The 24,281-nt window shown below is 37.3% G+C and overlaps 1 protein-coding gene across 2 annotated transcripts in view; it reads right to left on the reverse strand.

Annotated features, from left to right (window-relative positions):
- Positions 1-24,281, reverse strand: part of LMBR1 (limb development membrane protein 1) — a 68,524-nt gene that overhangs the window by 16,073 nt on the left and 28,170 nt on the right. For both annotated transcript variants that reach the window (XM_080579560.1, XM_080579561.1), the window contains 4 exons: positions 6,222-6,348; positions 5,678-5,746; positions 3,220-3,284; positions 1,999-2,071 (listed from right to left, as the gene is read on the reverse strand). In XM_080579560.1, coding sequence (XP_080435686.1) covers positions 1,999-2,071; positions 3,220-3,284; positions 5,678-5,746; positions 6,222-6,348 — 334 coding nt within the window. The remainder of the gene's footprint in view (positions 1-1,998; positions 2,072-3,219; positions 3,285-5,677; positions 5,747-6,221; positions 6,349-24,281) is intronic.

The raw sequence follows: 24,281 nt of genomic DNA on the forward strand, positions 1-24,281 counted from the left end.
GAAGCTCTCCAGTCTTGCCACATAAATGAGAACCATACTTAAAATTACTTAAATAATTACTCACAAAAATCTTGCAGAATATCTTTTTGTGCATACAACATTCCCTTCCACCTACATGCTATTTCCAAGTTAAGCTAAAAAGCAGATAAAAATCTGAATGAAGTCTATTAATTTTCTCTGTATACCAAACCAGAGGGTTTTGAGCAGCCCTTCAGATAGCAGTGCCAATGTCATTCCCTCAGCACGTGAAACAGAAGAACAGAACTCAGTTCCCTCTTCCAAGAAGAGGGAAGCCCCACACCTTTCACCTCTCAGGAGAGGGATGGTGAGCTCTATGGAATTTGGCTAGGTTGCAGTTCTGCTTATGTTAAATTCTTAACAATCCACTGAAAAAGAATCCAGTCTTTCAGCTGATGCAGGTGACTGCCTTAACTACACATCCTAAATCCAGATCCAATGAATAGACTTCTACTAGGTCCATCTCACAAGTGATATTATTAAACTGCAACATAGACACCTACATAGAAAAACAATAGACAATCATCTAAACTACATTCTCCACCTGAACAGCAGAAGCCACTTTGCACTACGCCCAATAGATACTTGAATAGCTATTTGTCCATTTTCTGTATCGCTTTTCCTCATACATAAGCACCATCACCATGACAACAGAAAATATTCAGTAACAAATACTTTACAGTTGCAAGCTAACATCAAACACATAAAACAATTATAATTACCCCATTACAGCTTCAAAGGTGTTCACTCCACGCACCTTTTTGCATATTTGTATGTGTATATGCATATACATACATATATATATACACACACACGCATGTCAGTATAAAAAAAACCTAGAGCTTCCAAAATAGCAAAGGTGAGCATTGCTTTTAAACTGAGAACTATGCCTGATTTTAGCATAGAAGCCACTACTCCACCACCAAGTTTAAATGCTAGAGCAAAGACCACGATCTCCTGTTATGAAAGATACTTTGTCTGACCAATTTTTACCAGAGACTTATTGAGAAGTGAAAGAAGAAAGACTGAGATATGACTGAAAAGAGGAAGGCAGGAAACAAAGAAAATTAAGGCTAAAATAAGTCATACGCATTCCGGAGAAGATAACAATGGATGAAAGTCATGACATGAATAATCTCTGTTTTACCAACCAGAAGAAATGGTATAAATTGTAGATAAATGATTTACCTATGCAGTTAACAGCACTTTAGAAGACAATTTGTACAATAGGATTTCTAGATTTGAAGAGAGAGAATTTACATGTTTTCCACAACTGGCATCTTCTATGCTGCAATATTCTTTATCTTAGAAGCTAAAGCTTAATACTGCTTTTAAAATACTTCAAAAGAAGAACACCTTGTAAAGAACTGCTGAATTGTAATGCTAGATACAAAAAGCATAAAACACTTACATAATACGTTCATTGTAATTATTCATTAATGGAGGCACAACAATTAAATTTACCCTGTAGCTCCTAGAATATAAAGAACAACCACTCTGATACTTAGAATTTAAGCTAACAAGTCATTATACCATCATTGAAACAGAAAAAGTCCTCCAAATATACAAAACTCATCATTCAGGACATTGAGCCTCTTCCTAATAGAGTACGTTCACTGCTTTTCAGGCAAGGCTAAAATACAGTCAACATTTAGCAAACCGAACTATTTTACAGTAAGGGTGGTGGGTTTGGTCAACTACTCAGTTTGGATTCTCAGTCTTAGAATATTCTCAGCATTAGAACTGATGAACATGTTAAAAAAAAGTGCACACAGTTCAATGTTGTACACAGTAAGTAATCAAATGTAAGCTTGTAATGATTGTTACATATGAAAATCTTGAACTCTGCTGTTCCGAGAGAATATTTATATGACATTATAACATTAAGGTCAATACACATCACTACTCTACTTGAAATATTGTATTTGAAGCAGAATTTATATTTACTGTACTGTAACTATTGTATTTGAACAAGCATACCATTGAGCTTCCTCTGAATTGCTTCTTCCTCTAAAGTGATGATATACATCTGCTCATCTAAGTCTTCAAGGATCTGTATTTGGAAACAGAAAAACGACCTAAGCATCAACAGAAAGTCACTTACCTTTTTGATCTACATGGGTTTGTTTTGTTCGAATAACCTTTATATTTAAATATATATTCTGCAATTTCATAATGTCAATACAAAAAAAACGCCATAGGAGATTATTCCATTATGTTACAGTTCTGTTTCTTCGCTGCAATCAAACTTTCTGTTAAGTTCTTATTTCAGACTAAAACTCTTGTATTCAATCTCAGCCTAAAGTAGCTACTTGGGGAACAGGGGAGCAACAGTACATCTAACCTATATTCAGGTCATTTTATATTGTGGCAGGGAGAAGATAAGTAACCTGTTGATCTTCACATTCTATTTAATTTAAACAAAACTAATTGCAGATTTTGAAAGAGTAAATTAAACTCATATGCCAATATTTCAAGCAAATATAAATTGCTAGTGGAAGTTAAAAGCAAAATACATGAAGCCTACCTACCTTACTGTCAGGCAATTTGAATTTAAAGCTTATAAATAGCAAAAGAGTGGCACATATTTTCTTTGTATTTTTGGGATTGACTTGACTAATGAAAAGGAATGCAAGATCTAAACACACCAGAATTTTAGTAAATACAAACTAGGAAACATGACACCAAGGTCACTGGGGGATTTGCATACGGTACAAACTTTCCATTCCCTCACACATTCAGCACAATTACAATATATTATCTATGCTTAAAAGGTTCTTACAGGTGCCAACTACCTGCAGGCAAAGCCAATCTCTCTGATTTAAGTACACCCCTAGGTACTTTTCTTGCCATCCAGCCTTAGTTTGGTCTTATACCCTAAACTCCTAAACTCGGAACAAAAACCACACCTTTCAGGCATTTGCAAAACAAAGTAGGCAATACTGGCAACTAATATTAACGCTAATAGTGGCTGTACAGCCTGGTAAGCCAGAGAAAGTCTACACTATTAAAAAACTGAAAAAAGTAGGCTTTTGTGCTATAAGACAAAATTGAAAACAAGTATATAAATATTGACTATACAAAATCAGATGAACAAAAGAGAGAATTGTGTAGAAGTACAACTGTTCTATAAGAAAACACTTTAATGCCACTGTACCGTCTAACCGATGGCACACAAGGACAGATTTGTGTAACACTTACTGTTGGCTTCACCAGCAACTGACCCATTACTGTAAACATCCGCGAAAGTCCCACTGGCGTGCATACTGCAGAGGAAGGAAGATTACGCAAAACAGTGATTTCTAAGTCAAAGGTTGATTTTTCTTTGCACGTACAGTGTTGGTGTTACATTCCACATAAAACTAGGTACAGTTTTGAAAAGAACAGAGAGCTTCAAACTTCCACCTGAACTTTAACACTTATTGCTATTATTCAATTTCAAACAAGACAAGCATCTCTCCAAGAGCATAGTTGATTTTTTTTGTCATCAGGGAACACCATATAAACAGATACCTTACAGTTGCTTACATAATTATTTATTCAAAGCATGTGGCACCAGAGGCTATGTCTATATTAGCACATTCAGCAGTGCCAGGAAACATTCCTGGGCACTAAGACTTGATTGTCTACACAAGTAAATTGCTACAGCTATCCCCGGTGTGATTTTGCCCTGGGCCAGTTAGCACTTTCCCCAGAAATTCCCAGGTGTAGTTCTGGAGCTCACACAGTCCAGGAACCATTATCACAAGGCCATGTGCATACAGCCACCTTCTGGAAACTGCAGGACCATGGATGTGGATGGAATGGCACTGCTTGGCCACAGTGCTGGTGAACGTTTCCAACATTTAATCTGCTAGCACAGGTGTAGCTGTAAGGTCAAGAGATCATGAAACTACCTTGCTGTAAAAGTTCACTGTAATTTCAGTTGGCAGTAGGCTCAGCTACCAGATTTTAAGCTACTTTCTTTTTTATGAAGTAACAGATTGCCCTTTTGATAGTAGCCTTGATGGTTTCCAGGTATGGTGCACATATGCTTGTTGGGAGAAAGGATTAGAGACTGATCTTTCACTAATAATTTATTATCAACAGTTTAGGGAGAACAGCCTTCAAATACTGAAGCATGTAGGAGATGGAAGGGATTTGTAACAGCATGGATAAGGATATATTTATAGTTTATATGATCATAAAGTAGTGCTGTTAAATAAGACAAGAAGCAGCAAACAGAAGACTTTAGTGAGGATTATGTTCATTTTTATCAATGAGTGTTTCACTATGGCTACTGCACATTACAGGAAAAATACAGAAGAATACAAAAGTATTGATAAAGACTACCTTTAGCTAGTCTTCCCTGACTACAGAGGGAGCCTGCAGGCAAAGGAGAGAAGGGAACAGACACTGCTGGAAGTCACCCCCTCAATAAACCTATCATCTACTTCCCAATACACTGCTTCAGCAATTAAGCCAACTGAAGATCTAATGAAGCTCTACCCCAGTATCCACCACTTTCCAACTGCTGTATGCTGCCCTTTCAGCTGCACGGGTAACAGCTTGGAGGGCTTTATATAACTTCAGTGATTTGCTTGTCTAAGTTACAAATGGCTGTTCTAAAATTGGCACTTGATCCCAATTACTGGGGTGAACTGCTACACAGTAGCCCCAGAACACATGATGAGTTTTCAGCTCTGCTGAAACCAACTGCAAGGCACGCGTAGGAAATCTGTACGCCAAGTTCCCCATTAGAAGGCTGAGCGACTGTTGTGAATCAGTCTCAAAGAGTCTAGGTGTTCATGAATGAGATGGTCAGAATTACTTTTTTTTTTTTTTTTACTCCCCCCCACCCCCCCTCCATTACTGTGAATTTAAGAATCTTCACATACAGAGAGCCTTAGGAGACTCAGCCAAGTTCTCCCAGTAACACCTTTCATAGACTGATCTGCTTAGTTTTATGTAAATGCCTCAAACTATCAATCTCCATCCTTTATCCATAGTGACAGCCCTATAAATGCTAGCTGTAAACCTTTAAAAACTAGAGAACAGGTGAAAACATGATCTAGAAAGGGAGATGTTGTGCCCCCCCCGGAACTTTTTTTAGTAATAATTCAGGGGGCAGTGGAGGCATGTGCATATACTATATATACACTGTGCATATATATATACATATACTGCATATACATCGGCATGCACTATATGTGCAGTTTGGAGCCTCCCATCATCTTTTCCATTCCCCTAAACAGGGATGAGGGAACTCTGACTAGAACCAGTTGGAGTAAGTTTGTTGTTGTTGTTTTAAAAAACACTGCGTTTGTTTTGTATAAAACCATGTAACAGACCTCTGGACTGGCCAGATACCAGTTCCATGATTCTGAAAGTTAGCCGTATTGTGCTCTCACTTCCGCCTTTACAGGAACATTTTTATTTAGAAAAGGGAGAAGGATAGTTTACTAAACACAGGACAAACTAAGTATTCTATGAAAACATAACGTAGCACTGGTTTACAAACTTCAGAATTCAAATGTAACAAGTTTATACTAAGATTTTAACTTATAAAAATATATAATTTTTCATATTCAACTTTCAGAATGAAAAACAGTTTTCTTCAATCTTTAAAAAACAAATAGAAACATTCATCTTTTGGAAAAAAAATCAGGGAAATACTTACACAGAAGTAACAAGCATCCCATCAGTGATATACAGGAATATAAATACGGGAGGTAGAATTCCCAGAGGTCTGCAAAGTACACATTAAGCACAGTCTTAGCTCATTATGAATAGACTACTTATGTCACAAATACAACTGAATTAGCTTCTTTCCCTAAGCTTTCTTCTCCAGGATTGAAGAATTTCTATGTTTTGAAGTATAAAATAAGAATTACTCAGTTAATAAATATGCAGGCAACAAGATCTCCTAGCACTTTAGCTTGAAAAATATCTTCATCTTTTATTCCTATCCTGCTTAAATCATTTGCTTTTAACATATAGATACACAATATCTCATCCACAGGAGCAAAAACTGTCTCACCATGCTAGAAACTGACTTAATAAGCTTACTGAAGAGAAAAAAAATGGTATGTATTAAATTAATACAACTTTTCAACCTGTGCAATACTCACAGCATTTACTGAAAGTACTTTTATTTGAAAAAATCCGTTTCCGTAATTAAAACAAGACAAAGGCTTTTTTGTTTTGTTTTTTAAATTCCATACCATACAGAGACTCCATACTGGCAGCATCATTGTCTATGAGAGCTGAAGCCACCCATACGATTCCAAGGATAAGCAGTGCAAGAAGTATAAGCATAACAAGGGTTTCCAAAATGCGTGCTCTGATCCCCTGTGGGCAGAAGAGGGGAGAGAAAAAAACACAGCAAACAAACTTTGAATCAGATATTTTCAAACATAAGAAAAATACAAATAAATAGCAGTTCCTTATGCCTAAATATATACCCATGTTTTATCGCATAGACAAAAGGATAACATGTAATGTACATTTAAAATACAGCCTTCCATGTGCATAAAAAAAGGAAGTACTTATGGCTTTATAATGCCCGGATTGCGTTTTTCCCCTTAAAAAGGCAGAAAGATGTTTTAAATTGCATATGCCGTACAGTTCTCATTAATCTCATTATTCCATAAAATATTCTTTATACGATATGATTTTGCCTGAGCATTTTTAAAAGATGGATTACTTTTCTAATACTTTCAGCAAAGAAAAGTGGATTAGCAAATTTTTATCTATGATTCCAATCAAGGGAATGGAAAGCCAATTATGGCAAATAGCCAAATAGCCCAGCAAGCATTAAACCCCGCGTAGGTACAATGCACCAATTTAGTTAAAATACATTCTTCAGCTGAAATTGCTTCTGCTTCTGCTCCTCGCAGTCTACAGAGCCCTCAAGCGTATGGCCAGAGAACTGCTCCCGCTTGGCCTGCCCACACACGGCTGCAGCCGCATCCTGCAACTCCCAGCTCTGCATGCGCCACGCTGAATCCAACTTCTCCCTTGCGCCACACAAATCACAGGTCTACGAGGTTTTAATCACATTTTTCCCCATGAGCAAATGCTGTAATTACTCTAATAGCTGTGTTACATCTGCAAATCTAAATATACCAAATAATACCAGAAGTCTCTTTTAAGTACTGTTTTTTTAACTCTAACTTTAATCAATAGTGTGGTTGGGACACTTCCTTTAGATAGCTTTACCCTTAACAGAATTGCTGTTCATACAACTTTTTCTCCTATTGTTATTATGTGTCTCCACAAACAAACCCAATCTCCTGTTTCTCACACAGGCTCACCCGAACCTGCGCATATTCTACTTGAAAAAATCTACTTTAGAGTTCAAAGAAGGGAGCTTTACTTTACCCACTCTCATTACCCCTTCTCACACTGCTTAACAAAAGAGGGTAATAATCTTCACACAACATATCCTCTGAAAATTAGGCTCCTGACACAACCACAGCATCCAACAATGAATGAAGATCTTAGACATCTCAACCACGTGCATTTATCTTAACCGTGTGCGTTTATCTCCTATAATACACGAATTCCTCTCTGCCATCAGTCCTCTACAAAACAGCTAGCATGAAGGTAGCACGAAGGAAAAAACAAAGAGACCTTCACAAAACTCCCCTGAAGGAATACGTGGGCAGATCAAGCCAAACTCCATAAAGGCTCTCAAACACCAGATTTCAAACTAAAGGTAGTATGGATAAGATACGGATTTGTTCCTAGAATGTATTTTGTGTACAAAAAAGACATTGCTTTGAGGTTATTAAAAATAATTCTTACAGTGCTCATAAATTAGCTTTGTCTTCTATGAGTTATTCTGAAGGCAAGCATCTAAGCCAAATATATTTATTTGAAGATGAAAGATGAAGATGAGAGCCATATATTAAATACTAGAACTTAAGCAATAGGTTACCAGAAAACAAACGTATTACAGTCCAATCTTTGTGTTGTAGTCCCATTCCCCCCCCCCCCCCCCCAAAAAAAATTACGAAGTTCTTACTGATTTTAAAAACAGCTCTAAAACAGCAATCTGAACTTAAGAGGTACCTAAAACTTGTCAAACCTACTGCATTTATCTACATCTGCCCTCCTTTCAGTACAGAGCATTGATACAGAGCCTTCACTTACAACAGAAGAAAGTCACAAGATTAGAAGAAAACCCAAAACATCCAAGGACACATGCACGCAGAGAGATCTGCTCCAAGCTTTACAAAAAGCTCGACGAATCCTCTCCTTGGCAAAGGAAAACGTGATGCTATCTTCTGGGTTTCTGACAGCCTCAGCCACAAGAAGTGGACTCCTGCTAACTTCCCTACCACGTGCATATAGGTCAGCCTCTGACCTCAAGTTTCACAGCAATGGCTTCTTCTGGGCAAACCTGGAAAATATTTTGTCTTATGTGGAGCCTGGAACATCGATTTCTCTTCCCGTGAATGGAGGAGCACAATTGTCAAAACAGAAAAGCAAGAACTATACTGTGATGAACACCACAGATAAATGCCTTTCTTTCATATTTACTGCAAGTGTCCTCTGAAGAGGAGCAAGATTAGGACAACACAACTAACACACACTCAGGAGAGGGAGACGACCACAGCCAGTACTCAGAGGTAACCACTCCTTCTGGCCAAAAGGACTATTGGCACAAACTCTAGAAAAAACAAGTTACCTGCGTAATGTGTCTTTCCCATCAGCATTTTGTCCATACTACTTTGAATCCTAGAGTGACTTGGGTTGGAAGGGACCTTCAAGACCATCTAGTTCCAACCCCCCTGCCACGGGCAGGGATGCCACCCACTAGATCAGGTCTTTGATTAATTTTTGACCTCAGAAAATGAGATCAATCTCCTTCTGTTCTCACTAGATACACCTCTCTTCACATTTATATGATGCATCAACAGTACTGCAGCCTCATGTACACACTGAGAAGCACAACTGACAGTTCACTCCAAGTGCAAAGCAGATTTTATTTTTGTATTATGAACACAAGATACAAGATTCAAGAATTGATGATCAGTAAAAAAATACTTTGAGAAGCTTTAATGAAGTGAGTAGACAGAAACATTCTGTCATAGGCATAAATGAATACCTGGTAACTGCCCAGGACTTTTTATTTTTATTTTTGAAAAGATGCTTAAGGACATCAGTAAATACTCATTTATGTGCCTGCAGGACTGTGCTATATTTACATACGCACACAGAAAATTCCTGGAGAAGTGAGCTATAGATACTTGGTACTTTTTTTTTTTGCTGACAGTAGGTTTGTTTGTTCAGGTGTTTTTTCTTGCATAATTTTCCTCAAAAAATTAAAGTTTGCACATTAAAATTAGTGATGTTACTAATTTAAGAGCTGGACCAAACGCTGTACTGCTGACTGAGAACAGAGGAAAAAGAGGTAGATACAAGCAAGAAACACGTAACATTTCATTTTTATTTCAAAGAAAGCAAAATTATGCAAACCAACCTTGAAATTCACTGCTGAATTTTTTGATTTTGTGAGCAAAGACACCCCCCCCCCCACTGACTTTTTCATTCTGGCTTAACATTTCTTCTTTGAGTCATTTCACTTGCCTTCTCTCCCACAGTCCTATTATATTCCTCAGCTTTCGTAGACAAACAAAATGTCATGGCACATCTTTGTGGCACAGAACATATTGCCGCTCCTGCCTCACATAATACTTGTTGCACTTTTTGAATCTATTTACTCCCCATTTTTCTTTGTGGGAAATGGGACGTGAGGTTTAGAGTCTGCCATCTTCAAAAACAGCAGCAAACGCATCTAAAACTGAAGATTTCAAACCGGCTTGTAAGAGGGCATTTGTTGTTCATGTTCAAGACAGATACGATGATGTAGACAGAGTGCAGAGTTAACAAACGAGTACAATATGGAAACACGTAGCGTAGGTATGCAGGACCACTTCAAATTAACATTCCAACTAAGCAAAGAAAAGCTCAAGTCATACAGTGCTAAATCTGAATGTCAAAAAAAGTGACTGCATTTGTCAGTTTTTGTTGGCAAGTGACAGGTTGGAGAAGTCCTTTGATTTCTCGTTGGTGTGCAACTGGAAACCATGGAAACCTTTATCACAGAAATGAAGGAAGCAACCTGCAAGCAAGCTGTGCACGCACATGTATATGTACTCGCAAGTACTGGGTACGTAAGGGAGGGAGGTGCAATAGTCATCTTGGACTTCAGGCTTTTCCAGTTCCATTGTTAAACTGGGAGAGCACTTATCACTGCTTAACATTCCCATGGAAGCTAAACTGATAACAAGAAAGAAGGATGGGAAAATAGTTCATATTTTTAACTTTGCGTGCTGTTTTTAAGAAGGAAAATGAAGTTGTCCAAGTCTTCACCTGGTCTTCGTTTCCTAACAGTCCTGACAGGTAGGCAGGAACGAGGAAAGTACACATTAAAAAAATCAACCATCTTTGTATCAGGTTTTTCAGAAAGATGTTCTATTGCAACTTTGAAACCCTGCAGTACTTCTATTAGCACCCACATTTTAAGGAGGTCAAATCTTTTGCTTTCTCTTAGCTAGTTAGCTGCTGGGAAGCTGGTTAAGTTGGAGAGGCAACAACAAAAGATTTTATCAAGTCTTTTTAACAGTTACAAATATCAGATATTGAAAAGAAAAAACACAGGATACATAAAAATGCAATCGTGCTTGACGTAATGAAATGGGGAACGGAGATAAATGTTAAGGTGGTGGTGGATTTCCTACATTCACTGCTATATACTAAGTGTATTGTTGTGACTTCAGCTTCCATTTGTGGGCACAAAGAGGAGTGGGAAAGAAAGAAGGGAAGTAGGAAGACCTATGAAAAAATACATTCCTTTTACTAAAAAGCTCTAATCTTAGGCTTTACACTATATGAAAAACGATTTGCCAGTCAGAAAGAATAGAAAAACTAAGTTAACTGAGATACACAAGTCCCAAAAAGGAAATGGATGAAACAACACACACTCCCTGAAGATCTCGAAAAACAAGCATGATGTGAACAGAACTGATTTATTATGGAGAAATTATAGAGAAGGGGCTCAGAAGGCATCCTCGCTTTTGTAGGGGTTGGTCTTGCACAGCAGGGATCTGGAGAGAAAAGGTAAGGCTATATAAAATGTTAAAAGGAGGAAGATGAACTGGAAGTGAAGTACAGAAGCAAAAGGGAAAGGGACAGCTATAACATGAGTTAAAAGAATGCACTGGAAGTATTGGGAAGGAGAACCTATCTCTAGTCTTCGATTCGTGCATAATTTCTTCTGTAGGCCCAAAAATGAGAGGAACATTGTTCCTAACATGGACTCATCCACTTAGCACCATCCTTTAGGAACTGTAAACCACAATTTTAACAAAAATAACATTTATTTTGCTAGACAGTAATTTTAGTTTTGGTAGACCAATTTTAAAATCTTTTTCCATGAAGGTATCTGACAAAAGATCAACTGTCACTGCTTCCAACACTACAAGCACACGATGATCTTTGATAATTGCTGAACAGGAAATCAAAACACATCAAACAGCTCGCTATTTCCTCAAGTTTCAGATCATCCATAAAGCAAAACAAACAGGCTTCTGAAGGTAAATTACCTGCACAGTTCCCTGTTGTCAGGAAAGCAGAAGCTTGGCATCATGGAGGCCAACTTGACGCAAAAAAATCTTTTTTGGACGGAGGATGGAAAACAATGTGGTCAACAAAAACTTCAGAAACTAATTACTATAATCTGATAGATACTACGATTAAACTGTTTATTAAGACAATTGGGGAATTAAGACAATTGGGAAAAAAGACTGGCAGATGATACCCTCTAGCCCCACACCCCTTTATTTTTTCCAACTTCAAAGAAAGTTTCCCGGTCTAGACTCAACAGCTCACCTATGCTTTTACTCACAGCACATTTTCAAAATTCATCCAGTTCTTTAAAGCAAGCACTTAACCAAGTGAAATATTTTGTTAAAGAAAAGATGTCCAAAACATCAATCCCAGCAGCCTGGAACTTGCCAGAAGCCTAGTAATATCTGTCATCTTCTGTGTACACTAACGAGGGAAAAAAAAAAACAAAACCAAAAGATGAACAAAAAAAGCATTTGAAGCTTCCAAGGCATGCCGACAAATAAAAGCTATCCTAAGAACACATTCTAAGGATCCTGCGGTTTGTAAAGCCTTGGAGATGTCTGACTCTCAGGCTTCTTTAAAAATCAATTGCTGAGACATTCAGAAGTTTTTACAGATTGCTTAATCCTGAGCTACTTTCACTGCCTGTAGCAGTGGGCCTAAGGGCTCATGTTTCCAGAAATGCCGTATTTTAGCAAGAAAGGTTAATTAAGTGTTCTGTATTTTTTTTTATTTTATTTTTTAAACTCTGAAAGGCATCTTCAGAATCTTGCCATGTTGCCTTCATTCTGGATAATAAACGACCAAAATGTGTTAAAAACAGCATATAGCCTAAAAAGTGAATTCTTCTGAAAAGCCCACTGAAGTACAAATAGCAACAACAGTTCTAAAGGGATGACAGATATCATACAAGAAAGGTAAAACGTAAATTATTAAGAAAAAAAATTCCCCAATAAATTTGTAATAAATGGGATTATGATTATGCAATTGAAACACATTAGGACCTGTTTTACATTGTGTGTGTTTACACAACACCTAGAGCTTGGGTTTTACTTTATAAGAGAATGTGTGTTTGATCATAGTTTCCTACAGCTTCTTAATAAAGAAAAGTGAGGTTTCTTGATAGCTGACAGTAGATTTTTTATTTCTATTTTATAACTATTTTGTATTGTTACATTTATATCATCCAAAATAGTTCATCATTAAGTTAGCATAAGTAACAAGAGAAGACCTTGCTCTGCGCACTGATTGTCCAAAAGGTTTCAGGTGTTTTGCCTAACTAGCAATTAGCACAGGGATCTTTCATGACCACAGTGAACCACAGGGACAGGGCATGCGCAAGAAACTTACTGAGTGCTCCCCTCTCTATTTAAAAGTCACACACAAAATCTGGAAAAGCTCAAAAGGACATCTCTGATGACTGTCATTCTTGCAAAGCTAGGATAAAACGTGCACCATATGGCCAGGGAACACACTGGTTTGTCTTCCAAGCGATGGCACAACCCTGTGCCAGCAACTCACAAGCTGCTACATTTTGGGAAAAGATCATATAAATGATAGCAATCGAGACATTACTTGCTCATTTTTGATCTTCCAGTTGTGATTAGGAACACATTTTTCAACAGTTTAAGCATTAATTTATAAAATAAAGATCTCAGCATGCTCGTACAGATAATATATACCAAGAGTTGTGTTTTAACACCAATGAATGAGCAGAAGAAGCAGAAGAGCTTCCAAAACATCATTTTCACTTTCCATAAAAGCCAAAACTGCTAGTAAAACCAAAGAACTACAGCCCCACCTCAAGTAAAAACTTTTCTTCACTGGAACACTTCTTGGCTATAGTAATTTTGATGAACAAACTACTACCTCCTGTAAGATCCTATAAGATGGACATTTTTGGAACTACATTACACATACATAGCATTACATGGATTTTGGGTAGTTCTACACCGTAATTTGTTTGCAAATTTTACAGCGGAAAAAGGCAATTATCAACGAAGTACAAATTACAGTGTGTTACACACAAGAACAAAGAGTCCTAACAATGTTTCTATGGTGCTGAAAACTTAAACACAGTTCTGCTTGGACATCTTGACCTCTTGCAAGGTAGGTAAACACTACTTTTTACACTATGCCCTGAGCCATAGGGAAAGCCTGGGAAACATTTCTGCAATCATGACACACTTAAAATACACATGAAGCCTATTGTTTTCATGTGACAAAAAGGAGTCTCAGTAATCTTAAGATTTGCTTATTGAGACACTGACTGCAACAAACACGCGTGCTAACATCTGGAAAAAATAAACAGAAGTACTAAAAAAACAGAATTACAGAAGGTATCGGATTGGAAATGTTATATATTGAAATCTGCTATCTTTTTAGCACCTGATACCCTCTTCTCCCAGTTTGCGAGCAATAGAAAAGACATCAACTTAAAGCACTCTAATCACTTCTACAGTTAGAAACTACACTTTGAATAACCTTTGCTCTGACATATTCAAGATAGTGCCAAAATGCATTTCTTCGTAAGTAAAGAAGAGGTATTCTCCAACAGGTATCAAGGAAACACAAACTAAATCTAGCATACTGATATTTAGCTAACATAAATCATTGAATCAAAACCAGTGAATGCCTCAGAACCCTCACAGAACAAACTAAACATTTTTGATCAAGAAATAATACATCCAGGCAACAGATTGAAGCAACAGCAAAAAAGTTTCCATGCCCATGCAAGAATTAAAGACTAAATAGCGCTGACCATATCTCCTCCACACTGCCTCTTCCCTTTACCCTGAAACTTTCTGGCCTGAAGGCACTTTAAAACCAAGATGAACACACCTCTTTCACAACACAGCGAGTATATTTTGAAGTTTGTATTTATTTTCTATTCATTACAAACCTTACAATTTCATATTCACAAAACATTCCCAGCAAGTTCCAGCTGATTTCTGCCAGTTATCTTTTCCCAAATGATTTCAGCGGTTACCGTTCAAGGGTTATCGTTCGGTGAAAGAGGTAACTGAAATCATTTTACTGTATAGAACAGTTATACGGTATAATTAACAAAATCCAAAAATTTAAGACAACAGAATTGGAGAGAGAAAAACAAAATGAAAATTAAAGAATCTTGATGGAAAAAGAAATTATGAAGTCTTGGGGTACTGGCTATAAACATGAACCAAGAAGTACAGAAATTACACGTGCCGAATTGGAAATGAAGGACTAAACTTGCATAACAGGAGGTCACCAAAAAGATGGCTGTTTAGTAGACTGGTAGAGCTGACATCTCTCCAGAATGCAGCACACCCACTGGAGTACCAAAGAACACCTATACCCTCTTCTCCAGGGCCCCAGAAGGCTGCCCTAACCACTGTGTTACCGTATGTTCTGGGTTCCATACCCATCCAGTCTTCTTGTTGACGTGATTGCATGCAAATAACTTGCTGAAATAGCCTAAGAACCAACACGAGCTCCCAGCAGATTCACATCCTAACTATAAGGATGGAAAACCATTCTTCCTCACCTTTTTTTTTTTTTACCCCCTGGGATCTATTGAACTATCCAAGACTAGACAAACTCCAGTAAGGATGATAACATGAGTCATCTGCTGCCTGTGGAGTTGTTTCAAATGCATAGGTTCAAACTACTTTAGGAAAGAGCACACATCTGACTCTTCCACATCAAGGCACCGTTCCTGCACATTTAACATAGAAATAACATCCTCGGAAAAAAGTCCTTCAAAATTTTAAGACATACCAGTCTCTTAAAATCTAGTAAAAGCTAGACAGGATACCAGAGAAAAAGCAAATATCTACTAGGTGGAAGAAAATAATTACAGCCTGCAGTTGTCGTATGTTACAGCCTGCTCTTCCCTCATGTGCAAAAGCTGTTAAACACTAAAAAAGGGGGGTATGTCACAAAGCTCTTATTAAAAAGGAGAAACGCACATCTTCTACTGATACAATAGTAAAAGCATAAAACCCAAATGTTTGGGGGAGAAAGGCAGGAAGAAGTGAAAGGACACGTATATAATGAAATTATGGCTATCCCATCAGTATCCCCTTTCCCCCCCAAGTTTCCTCTGTTGTTCCATTAGCTAGCTCAGCCCTTGCTAGTTAGCTCTTAGGTGCTCCACTCCCTCCGCCTACAAAGTTTCCTAGACTTTTCGAAGCCACCTGCAACAACAACATGGGAGCTGTGGGATTTCTGACAGTGTGAGCCTCCCTACAATCACTTACTTTTGGATGAGAAAGATTCTTTCCTGCTAGACTGGAATGATAGGAAGAAAAATAGATATTTTCCATCTTCTTTATAGCTTGGCAGAGGATTAAAATAAGTAACCTAAAAGTGTAAAGAAAGACTTGGAATTTGTGATAGTGTTTCTGGTGGAAAGAAACCATAAAGATCAGTTCTCAGAAGCAAATGACACGTAGAACACAGATCACTGCTGAAGTTCTAAAATAAAGAGAAACCTTAAGTTTTTTTGGTGTCAATCTCTGGTACCCCTGGCACAGGTAAATAAGATGAGGAAGAGAGCACCGGACTGCTACAAGTTCCTTTTAATAAACTGGGAAACTGTTCAAAAAAAGCTGCACCAAAACAAATAAGAAACATGAAAGAGGTCAAGGATGAGAGACAAACTCATTGCCTTCTTCAAGCCTTTAACTCAGACATGCTTAATGCTTAGACACCTGCCTTTTTCCATTGACTGAAAGAAGGCTCTTCCAGATCTCCCGAATCACAGTCATTTTAGGCATCTTGCATTTAAATACCTCCTCCCTTCCTTCTCGAAGAAGGATGCAAGTTTCTATTTAAATTAAATAATCATATAAATTTTATTATAAACTGAGAATTTTAAAAAACGAACAAGAAATACATCTCAGGATTTTTAGTTATATAGCTATCAGTACCACAAAAGAGTCTACGGACTCTGAAATTAAAAAGAAATAAAATTATTCATTTCTGCCTTAAAAGAGAGCATCTACACTGCCTCAGTCATTTCAAAAGATTTCAATTCCAACTTAAATGCTTTGCTGCATGAAAAGTCCAATAACAGGAATAAAGTGTAACTCCCATGGGACTACGTCATTTCTAGAACCTCCGGCTTCAATTCACATCAGTCTAAAATGAAGAGCTCCCAGCCCAGTATTGGTAGCTCTACCATCTGTATCCTTTACGCATGCTAAGTACTTCTGTTTGTATTTTCACTCATACAGAACTCCTTAAGTTAGAATAAACTCAAATAAAAATTGTAACTGTAAAAAATAAAACAAACAATAGATGCATTCACTAAGAGAGCACCACAGATTCACAGTTTACTCCATTTGCAGGGCTGCAGCTACCTGTTAAAGCTTTTAGCGAAGAATTATGGAAATTCCACAAAATATAAGCATGCTAAATACAGCAGAACTTTGTAGCAGCTGAACTGTACAAGTTCAAAACGACGTAGGAGTGGGGAAAGCACAAGAGTTCAGCAATGCTTTTCGTTCCTGGCTCAGGCGAGGTGGAATAACTAATGCTCCAGTGCTAGCTTCTAGAGCCTAATTAGTTTCACAGATGACTACCTACTCATGCAGGAGTCATCTAATACAATTTCTTACAGTATGCTAGCAAAGTAATGGTCAGGAATCTGCATTTTGAAAAAACACTAAGCTTGTTTGGGATTTTCTTTGCACAGTATTTTTATCCCAATATTACTAACAGGCTTTGTTTCATTCTGTTATTGTACGGATTTTTATAACTGAAACACATGAAAATGTTGCAAGACCATACATTAACCTGACATTTTCCTTTTCTATCTGCTTTGAAGAACTGTTCAAAAAGTAATTATAATCTTAACCCCATAAACTACTGCAGAAAGGCAGAACCATTGCTCAGCTATGAAGTCACAGTAAGGCAGGTACTGCTGAAAAGCTATGCCGAATAAACTACACCTTTAGTTTATCTCCTGTTACCTTATTTTCTGTAAGTTGCTCTGAGGCATCTTTAAAAGAAGTACATTCTAATTTATGGAAGCAACCAACTGACATTTAACTACTTCAATGAAACGGAGCACAGATCACATCTCATCACATCTTGATCCAATGTGTGCGACAACCAATATCCACTTATTTCCCCCCTCAGCTGTCCTGAAATACAAACTGTTATATATATTCAGCAAACCATAGATCTCCTTATGGTAGCATAAAAAGGTCAAATTTTGCTTATGAAGTCCCCAGTGGAGTTAAGCAGGATGTTTTATAAAACCACATGAAATGTTTTATATATGTACAAAAAGCAAGTTCACACTAAGCTGTTCTTTCTCAATAGCCAAAGAATGCATGTTATTTACCCAGAAGTTGCTGTCTTGTACAGAAATGCTGTCTTGTACTTTGTTCTTAAATGTCTAAATACAGACACTATGCAAAATTACAGATGTGGAAGTCTAGGTTTTGAAATACAAAAATGAATATAACAAACATCCCCAACTTCTTCTTGACCTATATATAGAGCAATTTTCAGGTTCTTACTGTCTTTATCTTGCCACAGTTGCACTCATTCTGAAAGGACAGAAGAGATCCCTGCTTTACTTTTATACACAAAGCTGTTCTCCTCTCCTACTAATTCCCAGTATAGTTATATATTCCAATCACAGCTCCCCAAAAGCAGTCCATGCACTCACATAAGTCTCTTCAGACTAATTTCATGAAATATATGCTTAAGGTAAGAAATTCTCTTTTCCTCTGCAGAACTGCAAATAAAGGACCTAGCGGTGTAATACTATAATTTTAGCATGTTTTCAGGCAGTCTAGTGTAGACACTTGTCAATGTGACACGCTGACAAGTAGAGCAGACTTCCTCATCTTCCACTCCCAGATACTTCAAAAGTTCTTCTTGCATTCAGTATAAACTGCCCTCTACATCACAAATGATAAAAACAACAAGTTCAGCCGTGCACAAGTTGTTTCTGAGACTTCAGTGAAAGCAGCAAGCATATGAAGATTTAAACTCTTCATTATTTTCAATGCAAAATTTACCATTAAATATACTCCTTAACTATCCACCTTGCATATTACAGATTACGTTACGAGTTTGTATGACTGTCAGTTAAGTATGCTTTTATAAGGGAGGAGAAGCCCTGATCAAGCTACTTGCCAAATCAGAACCGCAAAATAATCAGGATTTGCTTCTAAACAACAACAAAAAACGTCTAATAAATATTAGGTGGTGTCATTTTAAATGACTCTGGTTTAAAGAACTAGACTTCATATCTGAACTAAGATGTTAGCTTATGTCAAAAATATAAAACCAAACAGCTGCCTTTGATGTGACTGATTAAACAACTTTTGTCTCTGGTATTACTAATGGAATGAGCAAATGGGCTGCAATATAACATACAATAATTCAGTTACATACTAGTAAACATTTCATGGAGATCAGAGCACTAAAGTTTCAGTTCATGCTGAATGATTTTATAGACAAATAAATAAGAGCTAATACCAAATAAACATACACTGTCAACAGGGTACCTCAAGACTATTTGGTGAGCCATTACCCACAGTGGCCCATGGCTATTGCCACTGGAGGTACAAGCAAGCATAAAACATGAAGTCAAATGCTGTTTCCAAACAAGGTTCAAGTCTCTTGCTTTCTCCAGATTGCTTTCACAGAAAAAAAGCAGGACAAATGCAGAAAACTGACTGTTTAATTCAAGGTAATCTCATATTAGAAAGATTTTCCAAGCAAACTTCCCCAGGATTATATTATAGGAACAATTGCTTTCTATGAAATACTTGCTGAGATCAGCAAAGCAGTTTCTAAAAGCAAATAGTTCAAAACTACCTGTGAACAGATTTCTTCTATTGGTTTCATCACGTGGCAAAAAAATATACTCACTAGTTTTGCTGTGTGTATCTATAGGACTCTGGTTTAACTAAATGTAGAGCACAAGAAGATAGTTTATTTTAAGTAGAAAAGCATGGTAATTAGAATTTCCACATCCACCAAGAAAGGGAAGAGGCAGCTTTACTTATCTACATTTGTGATGTTTACTTTCCCAAAGCTTGAAAATGCTATGCACTGCAACATGATACATTTGAAATTTAAGCAGAGTTCAGTCTTACCATTTAGTCTCATTAACATGACTAGGAAAATATGTTTATCAATTGCAAAGACAAATGTATCTATCAACTTGAGCACTGGAGATGGAAGATGTACACACCATGGCTACTCAGCAAATTACAGCCTATCTTTACAGCAAAAATAAAGCTGTTTCTCTAAAAACACTCATAACTGTACTTTTGCAGAGCTCCAACATTTCACTCCCTCCCCAAATATATAATTTTATTTACAACGCACCTTCTTAAAAGTAGTGCTCTAGAGAAAAAGAGGAAGGGAGCGTTTAAGAGCAGAAATCTCCGTATTTCGGTATTTGGGACAGAACCCACGTACCAGGTTTTACTTGCAAGGGCTAAGCTGCAACTGCTAACACAGGCAGGACTTTGGCAGTCACAATAGCCAAGTTTTATACAGTAGCAAGCACTACACAATAAACTGTTCTGAGCACTGGCCCATCTCACCTGCCTTAGCCGTATGAATAAATTGCTACATGTTTAAGTGGTGGTTTTTATTAAAAATAAACTCAATGAGAATTCGGGAAGAGATATCAAGGGAAGGCAAGCAGATGGAGAGACTAGCTGACACATAACAATAGCTGGTGAAATATTACTCTTATTTTCTGTAATAAACACCAAGATCAAAACATTATGCAAGTTAAATTTCCTTGAAAGGTTCCCAGCAGGAGTTTTCCTTTTTGTTTGTGCAGTACGCGATTTCCTCTCACCCACAAAAAACATACCAAGAATGTGCATGTGCCACTAACACTAAGCAGCACTTCCTTAATCACTCATTTCCAACAATTTATGGATGATCAGTGGCAAAAACGAGCAAAAATAATGAAAGCATGCAATGAAAGCTCATTGAGACAAACCGGCTTGGACTTCCTACTCATTTCTGTGTCTCTTTAAGATTGGGGGTCTGATACAAATTAGCCACTGGGAAAAAAGTCATCTGGTCATAAAATACAGTACAGGGTCACTTTTATGTAAGTTTGCCAAAAGGGACATAAACCAGGACAATTTCAAACTGTGACACAGGATAGAAGTATATTAAAAAAATCTTTGTTCCTCCTCCATTGTGCTGTCATGTTGCTCAGCTTTATAGACGTTCTGAGCACCAGCTCTGGCCTCTTCGCTTCCACCTGGTCTACCTAATTAATTAAGCAAGGAAGTTACCTCAAATTTTTGTACTATTTGTTTTTATTATCATGCACTTCTTTTGATGTTCCAGGAGTTAACCTCTTAATCCACAGACTCTGTGTGCTGTGTTCTGAACATTTTGGGATGTCTGGATAATTTGGATAATTGGTCAGGATGTTGCTGTCGCTCATGTTAAACTTTATGCCATGACTTCAAGTTCAAAGATCAGTATTAAGGTAAAATGCTTCATAAAGCCTTTTTAAAACTCTACACTCCTGATCACGCAATATCTAGTTATACCAGTTTCTCACGGTGGTAAATGGCACTATTTGTATTTTCTTACAAGGAAATTACTCCTAAACATCTTTATCTTTGTCAACTTCAAACAAATACAAATTTCAGTTGAAGTTACATCAAGAGAAAGCATATTTTAAAGGTCAAGAAAAGGTACAGCAATTACCTCCTCAAAAAGGTTCGCCTCCTTCACCCAGAAGCATACATGTAGTTTTCTTTGCAGTCTTATCACCCAAGGAAACACCAGCACCGTAAACTACAGAGACTCAACTACAGATACCACAACTTTCCCTTTTCGGAATAATAAGGGATGAGGTTAGTTATGACATTAAGAAACACGGCTGACACCTTTGTTTCGTACTTGTACTACAGAATTTGTGAAGGTCGGCGGCAAAGAACTGAATGAGGCTCTAAAGAAGAAATAACTTGACGCACAGACTCTACAAAGGAAGACAAGAAGAATTTAGAAAGACATCAAAATGTTTTTAAGACTGGTGCAGGAGATTAAAGTTACTTCAAGCTATCCCAATAGTTCAGTTAATAGCATTGGCTAAAGCGTAACATATTGCAACGATCTCTGACTACTTCAATAATCTTGAAAAATTTAGTTCACAAGTCCATGTAAACATCCACGTGTGCACAAATTCACACACAATGGGTACAGATATACACAGATATACATACACCCATACATACACTACTCCAGTTAACAGAAGCCTGCATCTGCCAGGATGGAAATAAACTATAGCAAGCAGTTAAGCTCTTTAAAAGGGCATGGGCAACCCCCCTTAGGCCCAAAATGCCCTTTTTGAATTACCATAGTGGTTTTAATTAAAAACTAGGCAGAGAATCAGTTTGATTTCCAGTACAACATTGCATCCGTCCACGGTGAGTGCCTAATTTCCGTATTTCTCTCCTCTGTGCAATACACAAGTGCTTGGTTGTTTTAAACTGTTGCCCTGGGGAAGTCAAAGAGTCTGTAAGAGGGGCCATGTGCCATTTAGGAAGTATACTAGCAACCAAGAAAAAAAAGCCATGGTAAATTGGAAGATAGTTAATCAATCCCATTCAGATTCATGAAACTTAACCAGTTAAGGGGGCAATGCTTCCAGAAAAGAACATGGAAAGAAAAGTTATACAAAACTGATAACGCTAACCTATGAGCTATCTGAAACAAAGCTTGCAACAAGTTCACATGATAATAAGTAGATAAAAATCAACTTTCAGCAAAATCTGTGATAAACACTCAGATAAAAGCTTTGGGGATTAGGCCCATATGTGATAATGACAAACATCACTGTCACGACTTAAGCTGAACAAAGAAATCCAATACAAAAATGAAAAAGATGATTCAATTTCAGAACTGAACCTCTTATTCATTCATTTTTCAGAACTTCTATTAAAATCAAACAAGCAACTTTTATATGAAGACCTTCAAATGGACGTCCTGACTGCATGCCCAAATCCCAAATGACCTGTTTATTCATTATAACAAAAGTAATTCAATGACAAATCTAAGATGGCCTGCATAGAAGCTTCCAGTGGAACAGTCTTCTCATCCAATTTTTACCCGAACAGGTATCTAAAAATCACCTGCTCCCCCTATTCCATATACCCAACTCCCAGCTGAAAGATTAAAGGCTACATATCCTTTGCCAAACTTCTTTATTCAAGATCTTCGCATTTACAAGAAAATCGTTCTTCTCTTAACCGCTGCAAGTTTCACCAAATGTATGAAATGTTTCTTTAAATTGAGATTACTAAAATCTGATTTTGCCATTTAACAATAATAGCATTGGAATTATTTTTTTAATAACCCTGGCCCATTAGTCTGATGTGATGAATGACAAAATATGATGACTTTTTTTTTTTAAATAGTGTAAGTACAATCAAAACCAAAATAGTTTCTTAAAGTACCAGAATTCTACACGGTAATAATCATTTCAAAATCTTGTCTGAAGAGAAAGATAACCAATGTGCCAAAATATAACAGAAAACCTTTCTTGACATCTGCAGACAGATTATGGTTTTCTCTCATCTAGCTTTATAAATGGTTCCAAGTGTAAACATGCAATAGCGACCCTAATTCTCTTGATACCAGCTACCAATACATCCCATTCATATGTTCAATGGTTACAGCATAACTTTTAAAGTTTTACCTAAAGTCCAAGTTTAGTGCAGATGGGTTGCATAATGCATTTATTGTAGACAAATCTACAGGTCAAAGGGACACACTGGCAGTACCATACACAGTACGTTAAAGAAAAAAATCCTTGTTTTTCGTTGGACTGCAGAAGACAAATCCCACTAAAGTCAGCTAATTTACACATTAGCTGTAACTAGACACTTAGAGACAAAAGCCAAATGGAACAGCATCCACCTGGAAACTGAAAGGTCAAACTGAGTTGCTGAAAATGTTCTCAGGACTATGGATACCTGAAGGAGAGGAAAGTAGACCATTTTCCAGCCATGTGGGATACGTAGAGTTAAATATAGTACTATGGACAACAGTTGGCCTGTCATCAGCGTGGTCATACCGAAGTAACTTGCGTACATCCAGTGCAGTCAGTAAAATATAACACTGCAGCTGCATTGATGAGCTCAGACCAGGCTATCAAATAAGTGCTCGAGTCCCACAGGTCCCTCCTGACACAGCTATCTCATTCAGTCTATGTAATCTACCAATAGCTTCAACAGGGGCGTAAAACCCCTATTTCCTCACATTCTGTTCTCTGAAATTGAGATTTTCTTCATGCTATGCTTTCTAAGTATCCTTTTTTCTTTGCTTTCTCCTGTTCTCTCAAGGGTCTACTTGAACCATAAAATCCCAAACTGGATGTAGTACTTCATTGGAGACTTTCCCAATTCCACGAAGAACAAAAATGGCAACTTCATCTCCATGATGCATTCTTGTCAATACAACCAAGAACTATGTTTCCTACCCCACCGCAATCATCACCTTGCTGATTTATGTTATATATGATCCACCAACGACTCCGTCTTTTGTATCCGCCCTCAGCGGATTTCATTCTAGTTTTAGGCCACTTTCCAATATCCTTTGCTTTCTAATAACTATCATCCAAAGGGTGTGGAATTTTCTTGTATAGTATC

This window comes from Anser brachyrhynchus (genome assembly GCF_964034855.1).
Source record: "Anser brachyrhynchus genome assembly, chromosome: 2".
Classification (NCBI taxonomy): domain Eukaryota; kingdom Metazoa; phylum Chordata; class Aves; order Anseriformes; family Anatidae; genus Anser; species Anser brachyrhynchus.